Source organism: Polyodon spathula, chromosome 4 (assembly GCF_017654505.1).
Source record: "Polyodon spathula isolate WHYD16114869_AA chromosome 4, ASM1765450v1, whole genome shotgun sequence".
Lineage (NCBI taxonomy): Eukaryota > Metazoa > Chordata > Actinopteri > Acipenseriformes > Polyodontidae > Polyodon > Polyodon spathula.
The window spans coordinates 67,160,793-67,179,954 of NC_054537.1; the positions used below are offsets into that span (position 1 = coordinate 67,160,793).

General features: G+C 40.5%; 1 protein-coding gene across 1 annotated transcript in view; it reads right to left on the reverse strand.

Annotated features, from left to right (window-relative positions):
• lpcat1 (lysophosphatidylcholine acyltransferase 1) overlaps positions 1–19,162 on the reverse strand; it is a 94,701-nt gene that overhangs the window by 24,469 nt on the left and 51,070 nt on the right. Inside the window, exons 2-5 of the mRNA XM_041248443.1 lie at positions 12,652–12,791; positions 9,395–9,609; positions 3,756–3,868; positions 3,107–3,167 (exon numbers count right to left, since the gene is read on the reverse strand). Coding sequence (XP_041104377.1) covers positions 3,107–3,167; positions 3,756–3,868; positions 9,395–9,609; positions 12,652–12,791 — 529 coding nt within the window. The remainder of the gene's footprint in view (positions 1–3,106; positions 3,168–3,755; positions 3,869–9,394; positions 9,610–12,651; positions 12,792–19,162) is intronic.

Here is a 19,162-nt window from a genome sequence, read left to right on the forward strand (position 1 = left end):
TGCTGAGGTTGGCGGTCTCCAGACCTCCTCCCCCTTCTTCGTGGCCGGCAGCTCCCCTTCGTGGGGTTCCGGCCACAGTACTTCCGGCTGTGATGCGGAGCGGCGGGCAACCCCAGGCGATGCAGAGCGGCGGGCAACCCCAGGCGATGCAGAGCGGCGGGCAACCCCAGGCGATGCAGAGCGGCGGGCAACCCCAGGCGATGCAGAGCGGCGGGCAACCCCAGGCGATGCAGAGGCATCCTTGGGCGAAGCGAGGCTGGCATCCTTGGGCGAAGCGAGGAGGCATCCTTGGGCGAAGCGAGGCTGGCATCCTTGGGCGAAGCGAGGCTGGCATCCTTGGGCGAAGCGAGGCTGGCATCCTTGGGCGAAGCGAGGCTGGCAGTCAGGACAAGCTGGGGTGCGGGTGTTGGCCCTCTTTTCGGCCACTGCAGCCGGGAGGTTCTTCCCCGTGCTTCCCTCAGCAGCCTATGCAAGGGCTGCTGAGGACCGCCAGCATCTAGTCCTGGTCCTTCTGGTGCAGGGAGAGGCAGCTCCTGCTCCTCTCCCCCTGATGGAGGTGGAGGCAGAGGAAGCTCCAGCTCCTCTCCTCGTGATGGTGGGGGAAGTGATACCAGCAGGCATTCACCCTCTGCTGGTGGGGGAAGTGATACCAGCAGGCATTCACCCTCTGCTGGTGGGGGAAGTGATACCAGCAGGCATTCACCCTCTGCTGGTGGACAGGGACCCAGCAGGCATTCACCCTCTGCTGGTGGACAGGGACCCAGCAGGCATTCACCCTCTGCTGGTGGACAGGGACCCAGCAGGCATTCACCCTCTGCTGGTGGGGGAAGTGATACCAGCAGGCATTCACCCTCTGCTGGTGGGGGAAGTGATACCAGCAGGCATTCACCCTCTGCTGGTGGGGGAAGTGATACCAGCAGGCATTCACCCTCTGCTGGTGGGGGAAGTGATACCAGCAGGCATTCACCCTCTGCTGGTGGGGGAAGTGATACCAGCAGGCATTCACCCTCTGCTGGTGGACAGGGACCCAGCAGGCATTCACCCTCTGCTGGTGGACAGGGACCCAGCAGGCATTCACCCTCTGCTGGTGGACAGGGACCCAGCAGGCATTCACCCTCTGCTGGTGGCGGAGGCAGAGGGCTCCTGCAGCTCTGCTCCTGCCGGTGGAGGTGGCGGAGGCAGAGGCAGCTCCTGCTGCTCTCCCCCTGCCGGTGGAGGTGGCGGAGGCAGAGGCAGCTCCTGCTGCTCTGCCCCTGCCGGTGGAGGTGGCGGAGGCAGAGGCAGCTCCTGCTGCTCTCCCCCTGCCGGTGGAGGTGGCGGAGGCAGAGGCAGCTCCTGCTGCTCTCCCCCTGCCGGTGGAGGTGGCGGAGGCAGAGGCAGCTCCTGCTGCTCTCCCCCCCGGTGGAGGTGGCGGAGGCAGAGGCAGCTCCTGCTGCTCTCCTCCTGCCGGTGGAGGTGGCGGAGGCAGAGGCAGCTCCTGCTGCTCTGCGCCTGCCGGTGGAGGTGGCGGAGGCAGAGGCAGCTGCTCCCTGCTCCTGCTGCTCTGCGCCTGCCGGTGGAGGTGGCGGAGGCAGAGGCAGCTCCTGCTGCTCTGCGCCTGCCGGTGGAGGTGGCGGAGGCAGAGGCAGCTCCTGCTGCTCTGCGCCTGCCGGTGGAGGTAGGAGCGGCGTGTAGTCTCCTGGTGGTGGAGGTGGGAGCGGTGTGTAGTCTCCCCTTGATACAGGGGACTGGTGCGGCTCTCCCTCACTTGCAGGGGACTGGTGCGGCTCTTCCTCCCTTGCAGGAGACTGGTGCGGCTGTGGAGACAGCGGTGGGACCTCTGCCTTCCTCTTCCCCTTTCCCCTTCTCTGCCACCTCCTCACCTTCCTCTCCTGCGGCAGTTCCTCCTCTCCTTCCTGGTAGGGGCAGCGCACCACCGGGTGCCCAAACTCCCCACAGGCAAGGCACCAGCCCTGGTCCTCCAGACCACCGAGGAACTCCTCCAGGTCCTGGCAGCCATCTCTCCAGTCCCAGCCTTCCATGTTTTATTTTTTTTTTTTTTTGTTGTTGCTGTGGTTTTTTTTTTTTTTTTTTTTTGACAAAACACCTCTCCTGGTCTGACGCTTGGAGGCGCTGTTATCCCACGCAGGACACCACGTGTCACAGAGACGGCCGAAGTGGGCGGCGTCAGAGCCAGGAAAAGGAATGAAATACACAAAACACAGGACGGATGAAATGAAGTGATGAAGACGCCTGTTGGCGCCGGTTTAATACCAAATAAAAGGTTTACACAAACACGAAAAACACAGGACACGGCACTCTACGCCAAAATAAATAGACAAACGAAAACAGACTAAACTTAACAAAACGGTGCACGCACAGACACTGACATACACGGTGAGCGGATACTTTCTCCTCTTATCATTATTATTACTATTACTGCTACTGCTTATTTCCTCCGTCTCCAATCCCGTTCTCCGCTCACCGAACACCCAACCCCAGTATGTGCCAACGTGCATCTATATATACTATTGTGCTGGGATTCAATTACCAATTAATTATTCACTTGAATCCCAGCACGTGAATTAATAAAGTGCAATTCCCCGTGCTCACATATTACTACATTTTACTTGCACGTGAAGTGCTGTGCAATCCTCGTGCCTAAATACACATATACATTTTTAAACACTCGTGTTACACAGACCCGTTTATATCCCGTGTACCAATGTCTATACACCAACATTTAAACACACCACACGCAACACATAACAGATAATATACACAGGGGCGGGCACTTTGTTACAGGACCTCAACACCTACAGTTGTCAGCTCAGCTCCAATAATAATAATAAAAATAATAACAATTGTCTGATGGACAGACATCAATTGAGTAACAGTATAAAAGCATCCCAGAAAGAATTAAAGTAATATCTGGGTGGCTACTTGAATGTTGTCCAATAATTAGATCACCAAGTTCTTTCATGCAGGATGTTCCAGGGATAATGCCTCATACAGTGGTTGAGCTAAAACACACAGAAGCCTGTGCGGGATGAGTTCATAGACATACCACGCTATGCCGTTGCTTTTGCCAATCTACTGTATCAGCAGAAAGCCGCAATATACATACCAGGCTTGAATGTGATCAGACAGGACCTGTTAGTGCAAGTTCCCTCAGGGAATATCATTATCTAGAATAAATAAAATAAGACTGTTAGATGCACTTCTGCTGGTTGTAAGGACACGGGGACACACAACAGAGGTAAAGCACTGATTACAGCACTAAAATGCTTTATAGGATTCAGAAACTGATTTACTGTAACCAGAACCACTTTTATAAGTGCCCATTTTTTGCTGTAGCTCTTCCATTACTTTTGATCAATTGCAACCCTCGTTCTTGCCATAGCCTGCTTCCCTGTTTCAGCCAACATTTAATTTATGGTCTTGGAGGCATTATCAGGAGCTAAATCATGTACATTTGTGGAACTAGAAAACAAAAACATATAAAGGTTTTAATGTCTAGAACTTGAAAGGCTTAGTTACCAGTGTGCATTTAAGAAGTCAAAAAACAATAGGGGCATTTAAATGACCACTCTAAGCATGTTGCAATTATTGATCAGTCACAGACCTATTGGGGCGTAACAACCAAGTGTGTCACTCAAGAAAAGGCTGCAGACTTTTAGAAAGCTTGATTATGTTTAAGTTAACACCTCTACATTTAATTAATGTAACTTATTTAAACTTTGTGTGTCAGCTGGTATATCTGGATCATACCGTACCTGAGGCCATTTTCCTTCTGAATGAGCTCTCCTCTTTATCTCTTCTACAGTTTTTTTCCGGGAATCCTGATCTGAACGGGAGACAAACACTGGACGAATGTACTTGATCAAGGCTAAAGAAAAAAGAAAACAGAAATGCTAATTAGTTTAAGAGGAAGGTACTGCTACTATCTCTCTAGGAAGACTACATCCAATAGAAGTTCACCATAGTATAAGCATAGTAATGTATAATAAAGCATAGTGAAAGCCTGGTGAAGCATAGGCAGGCACTGTAAAGACCATGGAAGGACAGAGAGTTTCTAGTACATCAAGAAAAGCTTAAGACACTACGCACAGTAGTTTACTCTGAACCCTAGTGATATATAAAGTACAAATTGTGAACACAACCTTTCACAGGGCAAAAAATAAGGGAAATTTCACTACTGATAGAATGGTTAGTAAAATATATATGTGAAAAAAGTAGTGGCTGTATTTTTAAATGTTGGAACATTTTATTTAGATATAAATGGATTTTTGGTCTTAAAATACAACTCACAGAATGGGTTAAAGATTAAGTCAGATTCTGGTTAAATTCCTACTTAGGAAGTACAAACTAGAAATAAAACAGGTTTTCTTAGGAAATTACAGTTGATTTCATGAGGGTTATAAAAATCAGCTACTTCAAAGAGAAACTGGATTGAACCAGATGCTTTGAAGCTGAGGTTAGGTCAAATGGACAAGTAACCAAGTGATAAGAGATTTGTGTCTTTTTCTGATTGGTTTAAGGAAAAATCATGATGCCATTGAGAGATTGCAATTAAACTGAGAATACTGAAATGTTCTTTGTATTGCTGTGATCCGTGCTTGGAAAGAGGATACCTGCAAACTGTTGTCACCATGTAACCTTTAAGATGTCTGGTTGTAACTTTGCAACTCAGAACTTTTATCTTCAATAAACTATACTCGAAAAAAAGACAGCGACTTCTTTCCTTTTTTCTTTTATTTCGCATTTCAACATTAAAGTATGTTTTAATAACATATCTAACATTTTCTGAAATACAGTGAACAGCGACAAAGTACTTTTTTATTTAGCTGATAATAGCAGAAAAGGGTTTATTTTTTTCTGTATCCATGACCAAACTTCTCCCAGAGAGTCATAAAATAAACATGTGTAACAAATATGTTCATGTTGCTAAAACCATAAAGTTATACAACCACAAAGTGGAAGTACAATTTTTTTCCATATCACAAAACAGTTTATGTGCTACAAGCAGTTGAAGTGGCAGCATAACGTACACAGCAATGTTACATAAAAACAGAAGCTGTAGCTGTAAAACACTGCTGTACAAAACTGAAAAGGTCATGTCAAGTCAATTTCAGGTAAACAATTCAGACGAAAATCCTCTGCGACAGTCTGCTTGGTGGTTAAGCAGCAAAACAGTAATAGGACTATGAATACCTTGCTAGTCTGCTGAGCTTTGGACCACTATTTTAGCACAAACAAGAAAACCCTTAATAACTTCCTCCCCCCTACTCCCAATTAGAATGTCAACACAGCAATCCCCACAACAGTCAATGGGCGCTCTCTGATTCCATTACTAAGCCATTTGCCTCTTTTCATCCAAGATCTCCATAGTGGCTCGTGTAGGTGTCAACTTTGAGCGCAATGGGCACCGGGCCAGGAGGGTCTGGTGAGGAAAAACAGTCCCTGACGATCTTGTCTCTCTATGACCCTCAATATATTATTCTAAGCAAGGTCCATACCAAGTTTCTGCAAAATTCTCTAGATACAGTACAATTAAAATGCAAGTGTGGAGACACAGTACATGAGGTTATGCCTCTATCCATTTGATCAATATTTAGTCATAGCTGAGCTTCAGAAGTAGGCAGGCTGAAATAAATACTCTCTAACCCTATACTGTATCCTGTGCCTGTGTAACAATCTCAAACTGTGGCTGCTGTTACCCTTATACTGACACGGTCCTCTTACTGACATGACATACAAGACAACTGATGGTGTGAAACTAAAGACAAGGTTGTATTTCAGTAAAGGGGTTCTGATGACTTAATACAAAAGTTAAATCAGTCTGTGAAGTAATGAAAACCCAGAGGTTGAAAAATGTCCTTCATTCACAAATATGCAAAACATATTATTGTTTAGATTGCATATCGCATGATAAAGAATGAAGGAACTTCAAAGCTAAACTTCACTGCCGTTTAAAATTATTTTTGAATAAAACAGTTAATAAACCAAATGCTGATTAAAAGGTTTCTGGTAAAAAGAAAGTTGTTGGCAAGATGCTATAGTAAATTCACTCTTTTTTTTTTTTTTTTTTTTTTACAAGCAATTAATGTCTGCAGCACTACACAAGTTTAAAATATAAGTATTCTTTTCATCTTACACCTGTGTTTTCCCTTTGTGCTCACAGAGCTATCCTTGTTTTTGTGTTTAACATTTTCAGCCAAAATCCCAATACAGAAACATGTTTTTACTTGAAACTAATTGTTTTTTTGGGATTTCTTTTGCTGTAGAGTTTCAAAGCTTATATGACAATCAATAAGAATTTGAAGCTGTGTAATAATGAACCATTTTTCATCAGATACAGTAGAAAGTAGATCACAGACCTGCACATGGTTTTGGTCTTATTCTGACAGGAGCAGAAAATTAAACTTTAAATTAAAATTAAACTCTTAATAAATTTTAACAAACCAGGAGTTTTGGTAGCTTTTCATATCCATGTTTGTAATGTGGAAACATACCGATATGTAGGTATCCCCAGTGGCTCACCAATTAAAATCACTACTGTAGTACAGGGAGATTCAAGCAAATGTGATGTTAATCCTTTTGAGCGGGGTTGATGATCTTGGCTGGGGGCCCACAGGAGTGATGTGATGGAATTTCCACTCCAGTGGGTGGGGATAGTTCAGCTTATCACATTTCCATGACCACTACTGATCAGAAGGCTGACAGGGCCATTCAGACATCAGCCATAGGCATCTTCACTCAGTAATTTTGTTCAGCAGATGCAAAGAGGTGGTTGGCTTGGCAGCAGGAATGGGGGTCGCTTGTTGATCTTCAGTCCCCTTGACTGTTAAGGGGGTTGCAAAATAACATTCCAATTGGGCATTTGGCTACTGTTGTAGAAAAGGAGAACCTTAGGACATTGTATTTATTTTAAAATTAGGAAGAGGGTGGCCTCAGTCTTATTTCTAGACTCAAGGTCACGAAACCATCTGGATCTAGTTTCTGTTGGCCGATTACCAATCATCACCTGGTAATCGTTGGCTGGTAATCAATCATTCAATTGGAGTCTCGGTACAACTGCACGTGAATTAATAAAAAGTGCAATTCCCCGTGCTCATATATTACTACATTTTACTTGCACATGAAGTGCTGTGCAATCCTCGTGCCTAAATACACATAAACACTTTAAACACTCGTGTTACACAGACCCGTTTATATCCCGTGTACCAATGTCTATACACCAACATTTAAACACACCACACGCAACACATAACAGATAATATACACAGGGGCGGGCACTTTGTCACAATTACATTTAGAAAAAAATATTTCGGTTTTACAGATTTGTATGTACCAGTGTACACGTGTTTACACAACAGTGTTCAATGGAACTGCGTCTGTGTTTACAATGCTCCTGGATGCGGGCAATCAGCTGGCAGACGCGTACGCTCCTCCATATTGTACAATGCAGCCATCATACCGGAAGTAGTGTTATATTTTATTTTTATGTAGTAGAAACAATGATTTCAGTTTTATAGTTTTGTGTGTACATATACTCGTTTATACCTGTACATTGGCACATATACATACGCGTTTCTTTTGAAAGGTGTATTTTATTATATTTTTTCACTGTTGTTGTTTGTAGTCGTACTGTATATGCGCTCATTTTGAAAATAAACCTTTTATGTTTCATTTTCCGTTTAAATACAGTGTTTCTTGCTATGCAAATGTTTGATATGATGTATGGTCAAAATGACCCATGTGGTAAAGTTCGAAAATCCAGCGGTTCTAGTGTTAACGAGAATTGCTCTTATAAGAAAATATTTTTACTATACGTTTAACTGCTCTTAGTCGACATCGCTCTCAAACATAATTTACTGTCTTTATTTTCTCTTACTTGATTCTGCTCTCACTTACCGGTACTATTGACTTAATTGTATTTTATAACTGCAATTATCTGTAATGTGATATATCTGTAATGTGATATATGCATTAATAGGCAACTGCTGTATTTTTTAGGTGACCGTGTATAAAGAAAAAAATAGCAGCTCTCAGGCTCCAGAAATAAATAGCTTACTTGGAGCACTGTTTGGTGAATTTAATCATGTTTGCCTTTTATCTAGGCCAATTTTCAAAGAGGTGAGGCTTTCTACTAGACAATTTAAAAATCAAAAAGCATTATTGCAGACTGCAGCATCTGAAATGTAGGCAAAAGAGAATTCCCAAGATGCCCCACTGTTTGCTACATCACTGTCACTGCATTGTCTGTCTTTTCTCACTAGCTGTGAAAGCTTGTGTGCTTCTTACATGGCTTTACGTGGCTAAATTACACATTTAAAAGTGTTTGCACAGCCAAAGACTACTTTACAGCAGGTGCCTTTTACTTCTACAGTATGTAACACAATGAGCTCAAACCTGGCAGCACACAGTTATACACATTGTGATACTAAAGCTTCCAATTCTGACCTACTCTAGAAGGAAACCAAAATGGTTCTTCTGTATGTCCTCCAGGCTACAATCTAAAATTGTCTGCACTGGTTTGACAAGTTTGACTACTTCGAATAAAAGGACTGAACCAACACAGAATCAGCAACAGCAAATACTAAAACGAATAGGCATAAGCTACCGTCTCAACAGGTTTTGTTAAATCGTACTATTTTTTCTTTGTTATAAGAATGAATTCAGTGAGTATATAATACAAAATGGGCAGTATAAAAAAAAGTGCAAAACCAAATGAGCTACCATTTGTGTGCTTTTTAAAAATTAAATACACATTTCAAAGAATTAGCAAATATCCACCATCTTTTTTAAAAAAATTTTTTTAAAGCACGTTTTGTAACCTTAAATAATTTGCAATGATGAATTTCATACTGTATGTGTGATAACTGTAAACCTTTAGCAGAAAAATCACTAATGCACTGGTGTGAAAACACCTACTGTAGACATAATACAGGGTTTGAGTGAATGGTTGTGCCCATAAAATACTAGGGATCAACTTTAAAGTATCAGCTTTAACTGTAGAAAGCTGTCAAGAAACTATTCCAACAATGTTTGTTCTTGCTAATTTTATACCATGCTGTATTTGACTCCAAAAACTTTTATTCTGCAAAGAAAGCACCAAAAGACCACTTTGAAAATGAGTCAGTTAAAAAAGTGCCTTCTGGGGAAAAAAAAATGTAAAAATGATTATTAACATTGCTATTAGTAGTAGAACACATACATAATCTCTCCCATGTACTTTATCATCATAGAACTCTTCAGAAACTTAGTGGCCTCTGTTATGAGACACAGGGTTGGAGCAGCAGCCAGCGCTCTCCTTTTTCACATGCCAATACTGGTCCTGCCTCAAGTTTTCCCTAATATTTCTTAAAAAAATAAATAAAAAAAAAAAAAAACACACAGTGCATTTACTTACTTCCCCAAACTGGAATATCCTTGCTTTCCGCCTTCATTACGATAGAGGCCATGGTCATGGTGACAGGAATTGCGTCGAAGTAAGAGGAATGCGGCGCAAGCGTCAGGATCGGAGCCTCCGTGGGCAGCGCCTGACGTCCCTTCACAGTCATCCAGTGGAACCCCCCAGCAAACCACATTGCCCGCATTATTACTTTGAGCAGAACATCAAAGACTCTGCAAGGGACAAGGACAGGCAAAGAGAAAACATTCAGACAAAAAGACTTCTTTGTCAGAACCTTTGTCTAAACTACTGTTAACTCTCTTTTGGGACTGATGAGTTTAAGGGAGCAAACTCAGGATCGTCACCCAGAAGAATGAGTTGCTGCAAGCATCCACTGTTGTCACATTTCATCCATAAACATGCATTCAAAAAATTACATACGTTTCAGCTAGTGCCTTCATCAGTGCACATTTGCATTTTAAAAGAAACATATCCCCAAATCAGTTGTTTAATGTTTAACTTTATTTTGCAATATATGTTTTTAATTATAATGGAAAACAGTTCCTTGTATTTCCAAGCACAAATGGTTAATCTAGTTTGAATAAATTTGATCATTTGTTCAGTGGGTTTTAACCTGGTCAAATATATTCAAGAAATTGTTTGCAAATGTAAATTTCTACACCAACGTACACACATTCCTGCTGTCTCTGTTTCAGTTTACAATTGTTCCACTTTGTTGATGAAAGGAAAATGTTTTGCTTAATCAAAAGATGTAAAATGCCAAAAATGGTGACAGAAAATAATAAAAAAAAAAAATAATAATAAAAACAAGAAATCTTAAATCACTGTAAAGCCAAAAAAAAAGAAGGAGCAAATCACTTGGAAGGTCACTATTACCTTGTCTTATACACAGGGTTTAGCAGTGTCTTTAACCTCACTGCATCACACCCCTACCTTTTTTTTTTTTTTTTTTTTTTTTTTTTTAAAGGTATCTGTGACCAACAGATGCATATCTGTATTCCCAGTCATGTGAAATCCATAGATTAGGGCCTAATGAATTTATTTCAATTGACTGATTTCCTTATATGAACTGTAACTCAGTAAAATCTTTGAAATTGTTGCATGTTGCATTTATGTTTTTGTTCAGTGTATGTACATTGTTTCAAATTTATTCTGGATTAGAGATTTATTGATGATACACGTAACTGGCCCTTTTTTGAAACAGAACTGCAGCAATCAAAAACCATAAGGTTCCCAAAAATCCTGCATGGGTTTGTCTCGTTATAAAGCACAACAGCTCTAGGTCACCAGTTCAGCTGAAGCTCAGGTTAACTGTGATTGACAGCCTTTTATATCGAATGGCTTTTAGGGAAACTGATGGTCTCTGCTTGGTGTGAGCATAATTAAACCGACAAAGCATCACTACTGCAATAAATCCGAATCTTTCTGTCAGTCTCTCCTTGAGGCTAGGAGGATAAATACATTTTAGAATTGGCACTCAGCAAGTTAAACAGGTGGCCCTTCAGGAAAGTTGAGGCATTTTGACAGGATAGTATGAGAAAGCGTAATCAAGCAGAGGTCGGCCTGGGACAGATTCTGTACAGTTAATTAAAAAAATAATATATATCCACTACCTGTCAAAAGTTTTAGAATACCTCCATTTTTCCAGTTTTTATTGGAATTTATGCAGTTTAATGTTTCACTGTACTCTGAAATTACAGCATAGAACAAATAAACAATTGGAGATAAAAAATAAATCATGGAATGGTTTTGTTTAACAAAATTTTATCTAAGTTTTTGACTCAAAGTAGCCACCTTTTACAGATATAACAGTCGAACACACTCGTGGCATTCTTTCTACAATGGAAATCAAATATTGTTCGGAAAGTTCTTCCCAACACTGTTGCAGAAGTTCCCACAAATGTGTTGCACTTGTAGGTTGCTTTGCTTTCACCCTTCTGTCCAGTTCATCCCAAACCAGCTCGATGGGGTTTAAGTCTGGAGACTGTGCTGGCCATTCCATGATTTGAAGCCTACCGTCTTGTTCTTTTCTTCTAAGATAGTTCTGACATAGCCCGGAGGTATGCTTTGTGTTATTATCTTGCTGTAGGATGAACCCCTGACCAACTAGGCGTATACCAGAGGGTATTGCATGGCGCTGCAAAATGCTGTGGTAGCCGTTTTAGTTCAGGGTGCCACTCACTCTGTGCAGTCGCCGACTCTGGATCCAGCAAAAGAGCCCCACACCATCACGCTTCCTCCTCCATGTCTGACAGTTGGTATCAAACACCCCGAGGAACCTTCCTTTCGCCTACTCGACGGCGTACAAAAACCCTGCGTGATGAACCGAAGTTTTCAAATTTTGATTAATCAGTCCATAAGACCTTCTTCCAGTCTTCAGTAGTCCACTGGCGGTGCTTCATGGCCCAGGCAAGCCTCTTTTTTTTATTTTGCCATCTTAGCAATGGCTTTCTTACTGCCACTTGACCTGTCAAACCTGCAGCTCAAAGTCTTCTCTTCACAGTTGAAACTGAGACTTGCTTACTTCGACCAGTGTTAAGCTGTGCTTGAAGCTGTTGTCCTGTGAGCCGCCTATCACGCAAGCTGTTGACTCTCAGAAACTTGACTTCTGATTCTGTTGTGGCTTTGGGTCTGCCAGACCTCTTCCTGTCAGAGTTTTCTCCAGTTTCCAAGTGCCTATTGATGGTTAGGAAACTGTACTCACTGACACCTTGGCTTTCTTTGCAATTTCTCTAAAGGAAAGACCTACACTTAAGGGTTATAATGGTCTGTCTTCCTTTGTTAATTGCCCTTTTCTCGCCATTATGATAGCAATACACTACTTCCAGCAGTACAATACTGTCCAAATAATGCTTAAAAGGGTGTAGTAACACAGTCTGTTCCAACACTGCTTTTATACAGACAGAGGGTTTGTAAGTAATCAACAAAAGTTGGGACACCTGTAGGAATTGTTAGCATCAACTTTCAAGGCTTAATTTTCTTCCATTGCTGCAGAACAGCTGTAAGTTGTTAACCCATTACTTGTTCCCTGAAAAAGGCATTTTTGTATAACTCTGAAATGTACATTATTTTTCAGTTTTTAGTAACCTAAACATTTTTTTTTAACCTCTGGCAGTTTACCGCTTACCTTTGTACCATTTCAGGTTACTCACTGGACTTGAACTGCTTAAATTTCAATAAAAACTGGAAAAATGGGGGTGTTCTAAAACTTCCATATTATATATATATAATGGAAACTGTTGTGTATTACTTACTTTCTCCACCATGAGAGGGGCTCTATTACTTTTTCTGAGCGCCCCATGGAGGCGAGGAATGCGAAGGGCCAGGCCAGCAACATCATGAACGCAGCGAAGAAGAGGCGGATAGGAAACAGCGTCACTGTCATTACTGCAATCTGAAAACAAAGCACATGACACACTGGTCCAACAGGCCTGACACTTTAAGACATTGATATTAAAAACTGTAACCAGCTAAAATGCCCTAGATTTGATTAGAACTTTGTTTAATAATTTCCAATTAGCTTTTAAAAAAAGAGTGTAAGACAGAGGCATCCATCAAACTGTAGAACAGAATACTGATAAACATCAGGAATCAGGAATAGAATTAAGAGGGTGCAACATTTAAGGGTGCTTAACACAATACTGTACAAATCAACTACACCCTGTCCTGCTACTGAAACTCAATTCAACAATACACAAGTCATAATTTACATCCAACCCTAGCTTGGGGCCTAAAGATTGCTCAGGGTTACTGAAGCTAAGTTGAGAGGCGCTGAACACTGAACCTTTTATCTACCTGACTTAGTTTTACCTTTTCAACAGCAACAGTTAAAAAAAACAGTTTTTACTGAACAAATATCTTTACACAAAACTCTTAGTGTGCATGTTTCTCCATGTCAAGGAAGTGTCTGTGTGTGATGCAGGGTCCCTCGAGCTGGATTCTGATCTTTGTGCAGTGCCAGGTAGGGCATTAAGCTGAGTAGCTTTTTTGAGAAAATGTTGTTTTGTTAATTGAATTGGGTTAGGGTTCGGGTTATCGTTAGTTAACCTAGTGCAGTGCCCTTTCAGCCACAGCAACTAGAGAGACACCTGTATCGACAAGGAATAAAACAACAACAACAAACACAGCCTTTCAAAACACATAGATTTCTACCATTTGTGATAATGCCATCTCAGAAAAAAGCACATAAAAAAAGTAGAAAGCCTTGCACAATCTGCAAAATAAAATAGCAAAATGTGATCATCCTTTCAGGTCAGTAGTTTAGAAATGTTACAAGTGATTTTATTTCAGGTTTAAAAAAAAAAAAGATTTACTGTAACTAACTTCTATGTTTCAATTGTCGTTATTCCCTTATTTTAAATCTCCTTATTTTTACCACAACAAAACTAAAAACATTAGAAAATGCTATTCTTCATTGTATTACAGTGTTTATTATCTTTATTTGTCTATCTTAAATGGTAACGTTTTTTCAGTTCATCCATAAATGCAACACAGTGATTCTGCAATTTGTATGCGATGTCGGAATGAGATTTCAGTTTATGTTGTTAAACTGACAAGAATACATGCTATCTAAAATTGAACAAAAATGGTCCCATGGATTAAAGAGCTTGCATTTCAGTGTGCGAATCCTCCCACCCAATAAACTAAATACAGCACTCCAAAGTTTTTCGGGATAGGCACCATTGACTCATGTAATATAAAAACCATTGCCTCTCCCTTTAAAAAGGTGAATTTGAATAAAGTCTGTGAAATCTTGGAAATGGATATAAAACACACATTTGATTAGGCACTGCCTTAATTTCCTTTAAAAAAATTTAAGTATGTCATGCATTGAAAATACAAATCTGCGAATACCTGTAAATTGTTTGTTGTGCATGCATGCAGCATTTACATGTAACTATGTAGGTCAGCGAATGAGATAGCTGAGCGAGCAAGCATGTAAATGGGCAACAGAGAAAATACAAACAAATGTGAGAGCTGTTAGAAAAAAATGCACCAGAAAACAGAAGTTTGCTTACTTACAGCGGCTTTCTTACAACATGCTGTTTCAGAACCGTGGAAAACTCTAAAGCCTGGTTCATACTTCTGCTATACAAGCTGTGCAGCTTCACTGTTCACTGTACAAAGGACGCATTGTGTCGCAGCCCTTCTGACTGCGCAAAACGGTTGCAGCTGTTGTTTATACTTTAACTACAGACTGCTCTCATGAAACTGGATACATTTACATTTAGGTAGATGTGTCGAGTTTGCAGCTCTTACACAAGAAGTTTAAAAAAAATCTAAAAGAGATGTCGTTGGTACATCCGTCCTCTCAACAAATACTCGGGGCTGTAATTAGGAAGTGTACTACTGAGAAAAAGAACAACATTTAGAGCATTACAAATTAAATGTACTGCAGCTTACTTGAATGCAGAAGAAAAAACTGCCATACACTACATGTAGCTCAGATTATGCGAATGAAAAATAATGGTTTGTATAGATATAAAATATATGACAATGCGCTTGCTGTGGTGTTTTATATATCGTAAATAAATAACACTCACTGAAACTTTTTTTTTTTTTTTTTTTTACTGAAAAACATCACTAATCAACACCAAGTATGCAAGCTGCAATATGCTATTTCCTGTATTACAACTGTACACAAAGGTGCAGTCACAAATTCCATATGCAACAGTTGCAAACTATCTCAAATATAAACATTTTGAGCTAATTTCAGTTATCAACTGCATAGATTAACCATTCAGCAGAATGAGGCAACAAACAAGGGAGTACAAACACTAAGTTACTGTTTTAGTATCAATTTGTGTAACTAATACACCCTTGATGTGAGATGTATTTAACCCTCAAGCTATCGCTCTTGGCTTATATATGGCTTCTCACACCTCGGGCAAAAACCGCATTACACAAACTTCCACTTTATCTGTTTTATTGCAGATATGCAGCTGTAGATTGTAAATGTGAAAGCTTTGCACTAAACATCTTTTGTGTAGGCTAGCGGGGACTCGGGTTGTAAAGAAACACAAACACACACACACACACACATTTGTTGTTTAACAGCTAACTTGTATTCGTCCTCTATGCTCCAATACATTCACTGAGCTATCATCGCACCTACCTTTGACCTTCCCTGGCAGTCTGTCTGTGTATACTACAAATACAATAACTGTACAGTAACTAATGAATTGGAGTTACTACACTATACTTTGCATTCTAACATTTGGTGTTAAAATGTTTTTATTTGTTTTTTCTTTTTTTTAATTATTTATTCATGTAGCTGATGCCTTTAAAAAAAAAAAAAAGAGAAAAAAGGGAGATTTGACTCTGATATTTTGAGGAGGAAAACTAAAATAAAAAGTGAAATGCAAGAACTGGATTAGTCAAAGTCAATGCCTGACTTCAGTGCAGGCAGCTATGTCCTTGCAGGTTTGAATCTAGGCTGCTGGGTGACAACCCCCCAGCAGTTTCTGAATAAATAAATAGTGATTATTAAGTTAAACTGTGTTGGTTTTTTCTATGTACAACAATTCACTTTATATAAATTAGAAATGTATTCAACGGAAGGCCATTTTGGCCTTGCCCTTTTTGTTGACAGTTCAGAGCCCTGTAGATATAAACAAAATCGTTTTTCAGTTGTTTTAACACCTTGGCTGATTAATCTGGTTTTGTTTTGTTTTTTTGGAAGAGCTACTATTTTTCTTTAAAACCAAAACCAGTAATATTTAGGTTAAAACATTTTGCTAGTAAGTGATCATTAAAAATAGTCACAATGTGGCTGTTTAACCTTATATCATAGTCCAAAGTCAGAATACAAACTATACAGTGCTCACAGATTGCATTTCTACAAACTTAAAATATAAAAAAAAAAGTCCATGACCTTAAGCCTTAACCCCTTGTCTGCTGAGGCCCTTTTGATGCTCTGTGCTACAATAATTTTATTAGTCAGCTGTTTCACACCAAAATGACCTTATGCTCCATTTAAGTTACCCACGGCAAATTATATACAGTCAACCTCGGTTAACACGACTGGTGGATAACCAGACACCTTCACTTATTCAAACTCTTCATTGGTGACAAGTTTGTGGATTTTTAGATATGTGACCACAAAAATAAAGCTGCCATTGTATGTAAAATGCATTTTTTTCATAAAATGTATTATACCTACATCATCCTTAGTCCCTGAAACTCTTATGTTTGATGTAAGGTTTTAGAGACTTAAGCTGCTCGACTTGCCTATGTCTTTGTGTAAATTGTTTTATTCGTTTTGGGGGTATTACATGCTCTAGGTTGACATCAGCCACTAAGGGGGTGGGGCCACGATACCAGAAGTCAGTGCCTTAATGTGGTAGGCAATGTGTCAGTCACTGATTGGAGGAGACGTTATTGGCTGTGCCACCGAACAATAGCATGACTGAGGGTATTTAGGGGAAATGGTCCCAGTGATCTGTTACTTGGTTTTGATGGTTAAACTATAAGGACTGTACGCACAGGAGAATTAAAAGTAGTGTGAGTATTTCGTGTTTTGTTTGTTTGTCAGCTAATTGTTATTGTTTGTTTCGCTAGGCGGCTAACACGAACCGGGAGCTGTTGCTGCACGCCAGCACCAAACCCCAGACTACACTGACATACTGTTACCTCTGTGTTTGTCTTTCACCACTCACTTGCACTAGAGCACCCACTGTCAGGAGACATGCCTGTTTTTTGTGTGTTTAAAAAGTGTCTTATTTCGGGACTGTAACCCTCCTTTTGCACGCCGCAATACACACTGATGTGTAGAGCCTGTGCTTATTAAGTGTTGTTGACACGAAACCCAGTTGAAAATAAAGAGCTGTTATTTGTGAACTGTCTTGTGTGTCTCTGTTCCGGCGCACTGCAAACCACTCGTTCACTGTAACATAACATCTCCAGTCAATGGTTTGTTACCCATAATCCTTCTGTAATCTGAGGTAATGTCACTATGTGTAAAAATTACTCGTTTATCACAATATCTGGACCACTGAATCAGACAGCTTTAGTTTAAGTGTTGAAAAAACAGTGCTTCTGCACTCCTTGGAGTATCCTGACTTCAAAGATACCAAATATGTGCGTCATGACACACATTTCCAGGCGTTTACATGACCTAGACTGACAGCAGGCAACTCTGACTTTTAACTTTTAACCTATGCAGCCTATAGCACCCACCCAGATTTCATGTGTCCAGTATGCCACCAAAGAATGAGATACACTTTAATCTGTGCACTCCCTGTGCTCAAATACTAATACACATTTTATCTGCAGGTGAAGTGATTGTGCAATCCCCGTACCTAAATACAACTATATAAAAACACTTGTGCTACACAACCCCACATTATATCCTGTGCACTTATACATACATCAACAATAACACGCTATATACAACAGATAAACATAAAATATACACAGGGGCAGGGCACACTGCCACAGCACCCCTAATCTAGTTAGATATCATGACATCAATTAATTACATCTTAATAAATGGCAAAAATACACCCAACAATTTACCTTTTTTTTTTTTTTTTTTTTTTTAATAAACACCAACAAATTTACCATAACCATATCTGCAGAAAACACTGACGGTATTGCTCTGGGTGGCTGAAATTGGTCACAGCACATGTTATTATTATTGTGCATATGGGCCCTAACTCTAAGTATGCTTTCTAATACCCCCCTGCACTCAGTTCCTCAGTTTGGTTTTAATTATAGCCATTTGTCATATTGTACGCTCCGCAGCTGCATTGCTAAATGGTAAGGCGAAAAGGGACAAGGCAAAATGACCACATTCAGTGAAATCTTCATCACCAGCTGCATCAGTGTGTTTTCTAACTTCTACCCAAAGCTGTTCAATTAGGCTGTCTTCATTGTTCTACCAGGAGTGAGTGTTTAAGGTTCGTCATCGCTGTTTGAGTTTTCCAAGATCTCCACTGAATAGTGGCTAAAATGATAAAGTTGCCAACTGTCGCTTTCTGGAACCAAGAACCGCCAACAGGCTGAGAACTGTTAGACATCGGAAGGCAATGTTCGCTGTACCTCTTTGATAAACTTGAGCACGTAATCTCTGCATCTGTGTTTTATATCCTCTGCTTTCTGAGGTTCCAACTGGAATTTGACCCCAAAGCAAACTGCTGAAAGAGGCAAGTAGTTTTTGTTGCACTTTATATCGAAATCCAGTACAGACGACAATGTTCTAAAATTGTGCAGTTTCATAATTCTTTGGAGCGAACTGCGATAAAATGTCATAAAATCTGCAAGAAGCTTCGCTGAATTAGCTGTGTCAAGCTGAAACAGCTGTAACCTGCTGACCTCCTGGAGAATAGGCTGAAGAAAAACAAGGTACATTTTGTTTATAGGGTCTGAACACAGCAGTTCAGCATTGTAGTTCCTTTCGGTGTCCTTTGTAACCCTTAAATGCAACTCAAGCTCTACGTACTGAATAAGCACTCAATCAAGACATGGGCTAATTGACAGCTATATTGTGTCAGAACGTTGCAAAATTTTCAGAGGGACTTCTCCAACATTGATGGCAGCGTAGAGATCGTGGTACTTACTCTGACATAAAGTGCTGTGTTAAAACCACAATTACATTTGAGAAATAATGTACTCAATGTTTTGAGGAAGTATGTTCATTGCTTTAGAGGAACATAGTTGCAGTGAATGACAAACACACTATGTACATAATTTTTGGATTCACTACTCAAAACTTTTTAAGCATAGAATTTTTCTTCCCCACACATTGTGTTGCAATTGCCTGTT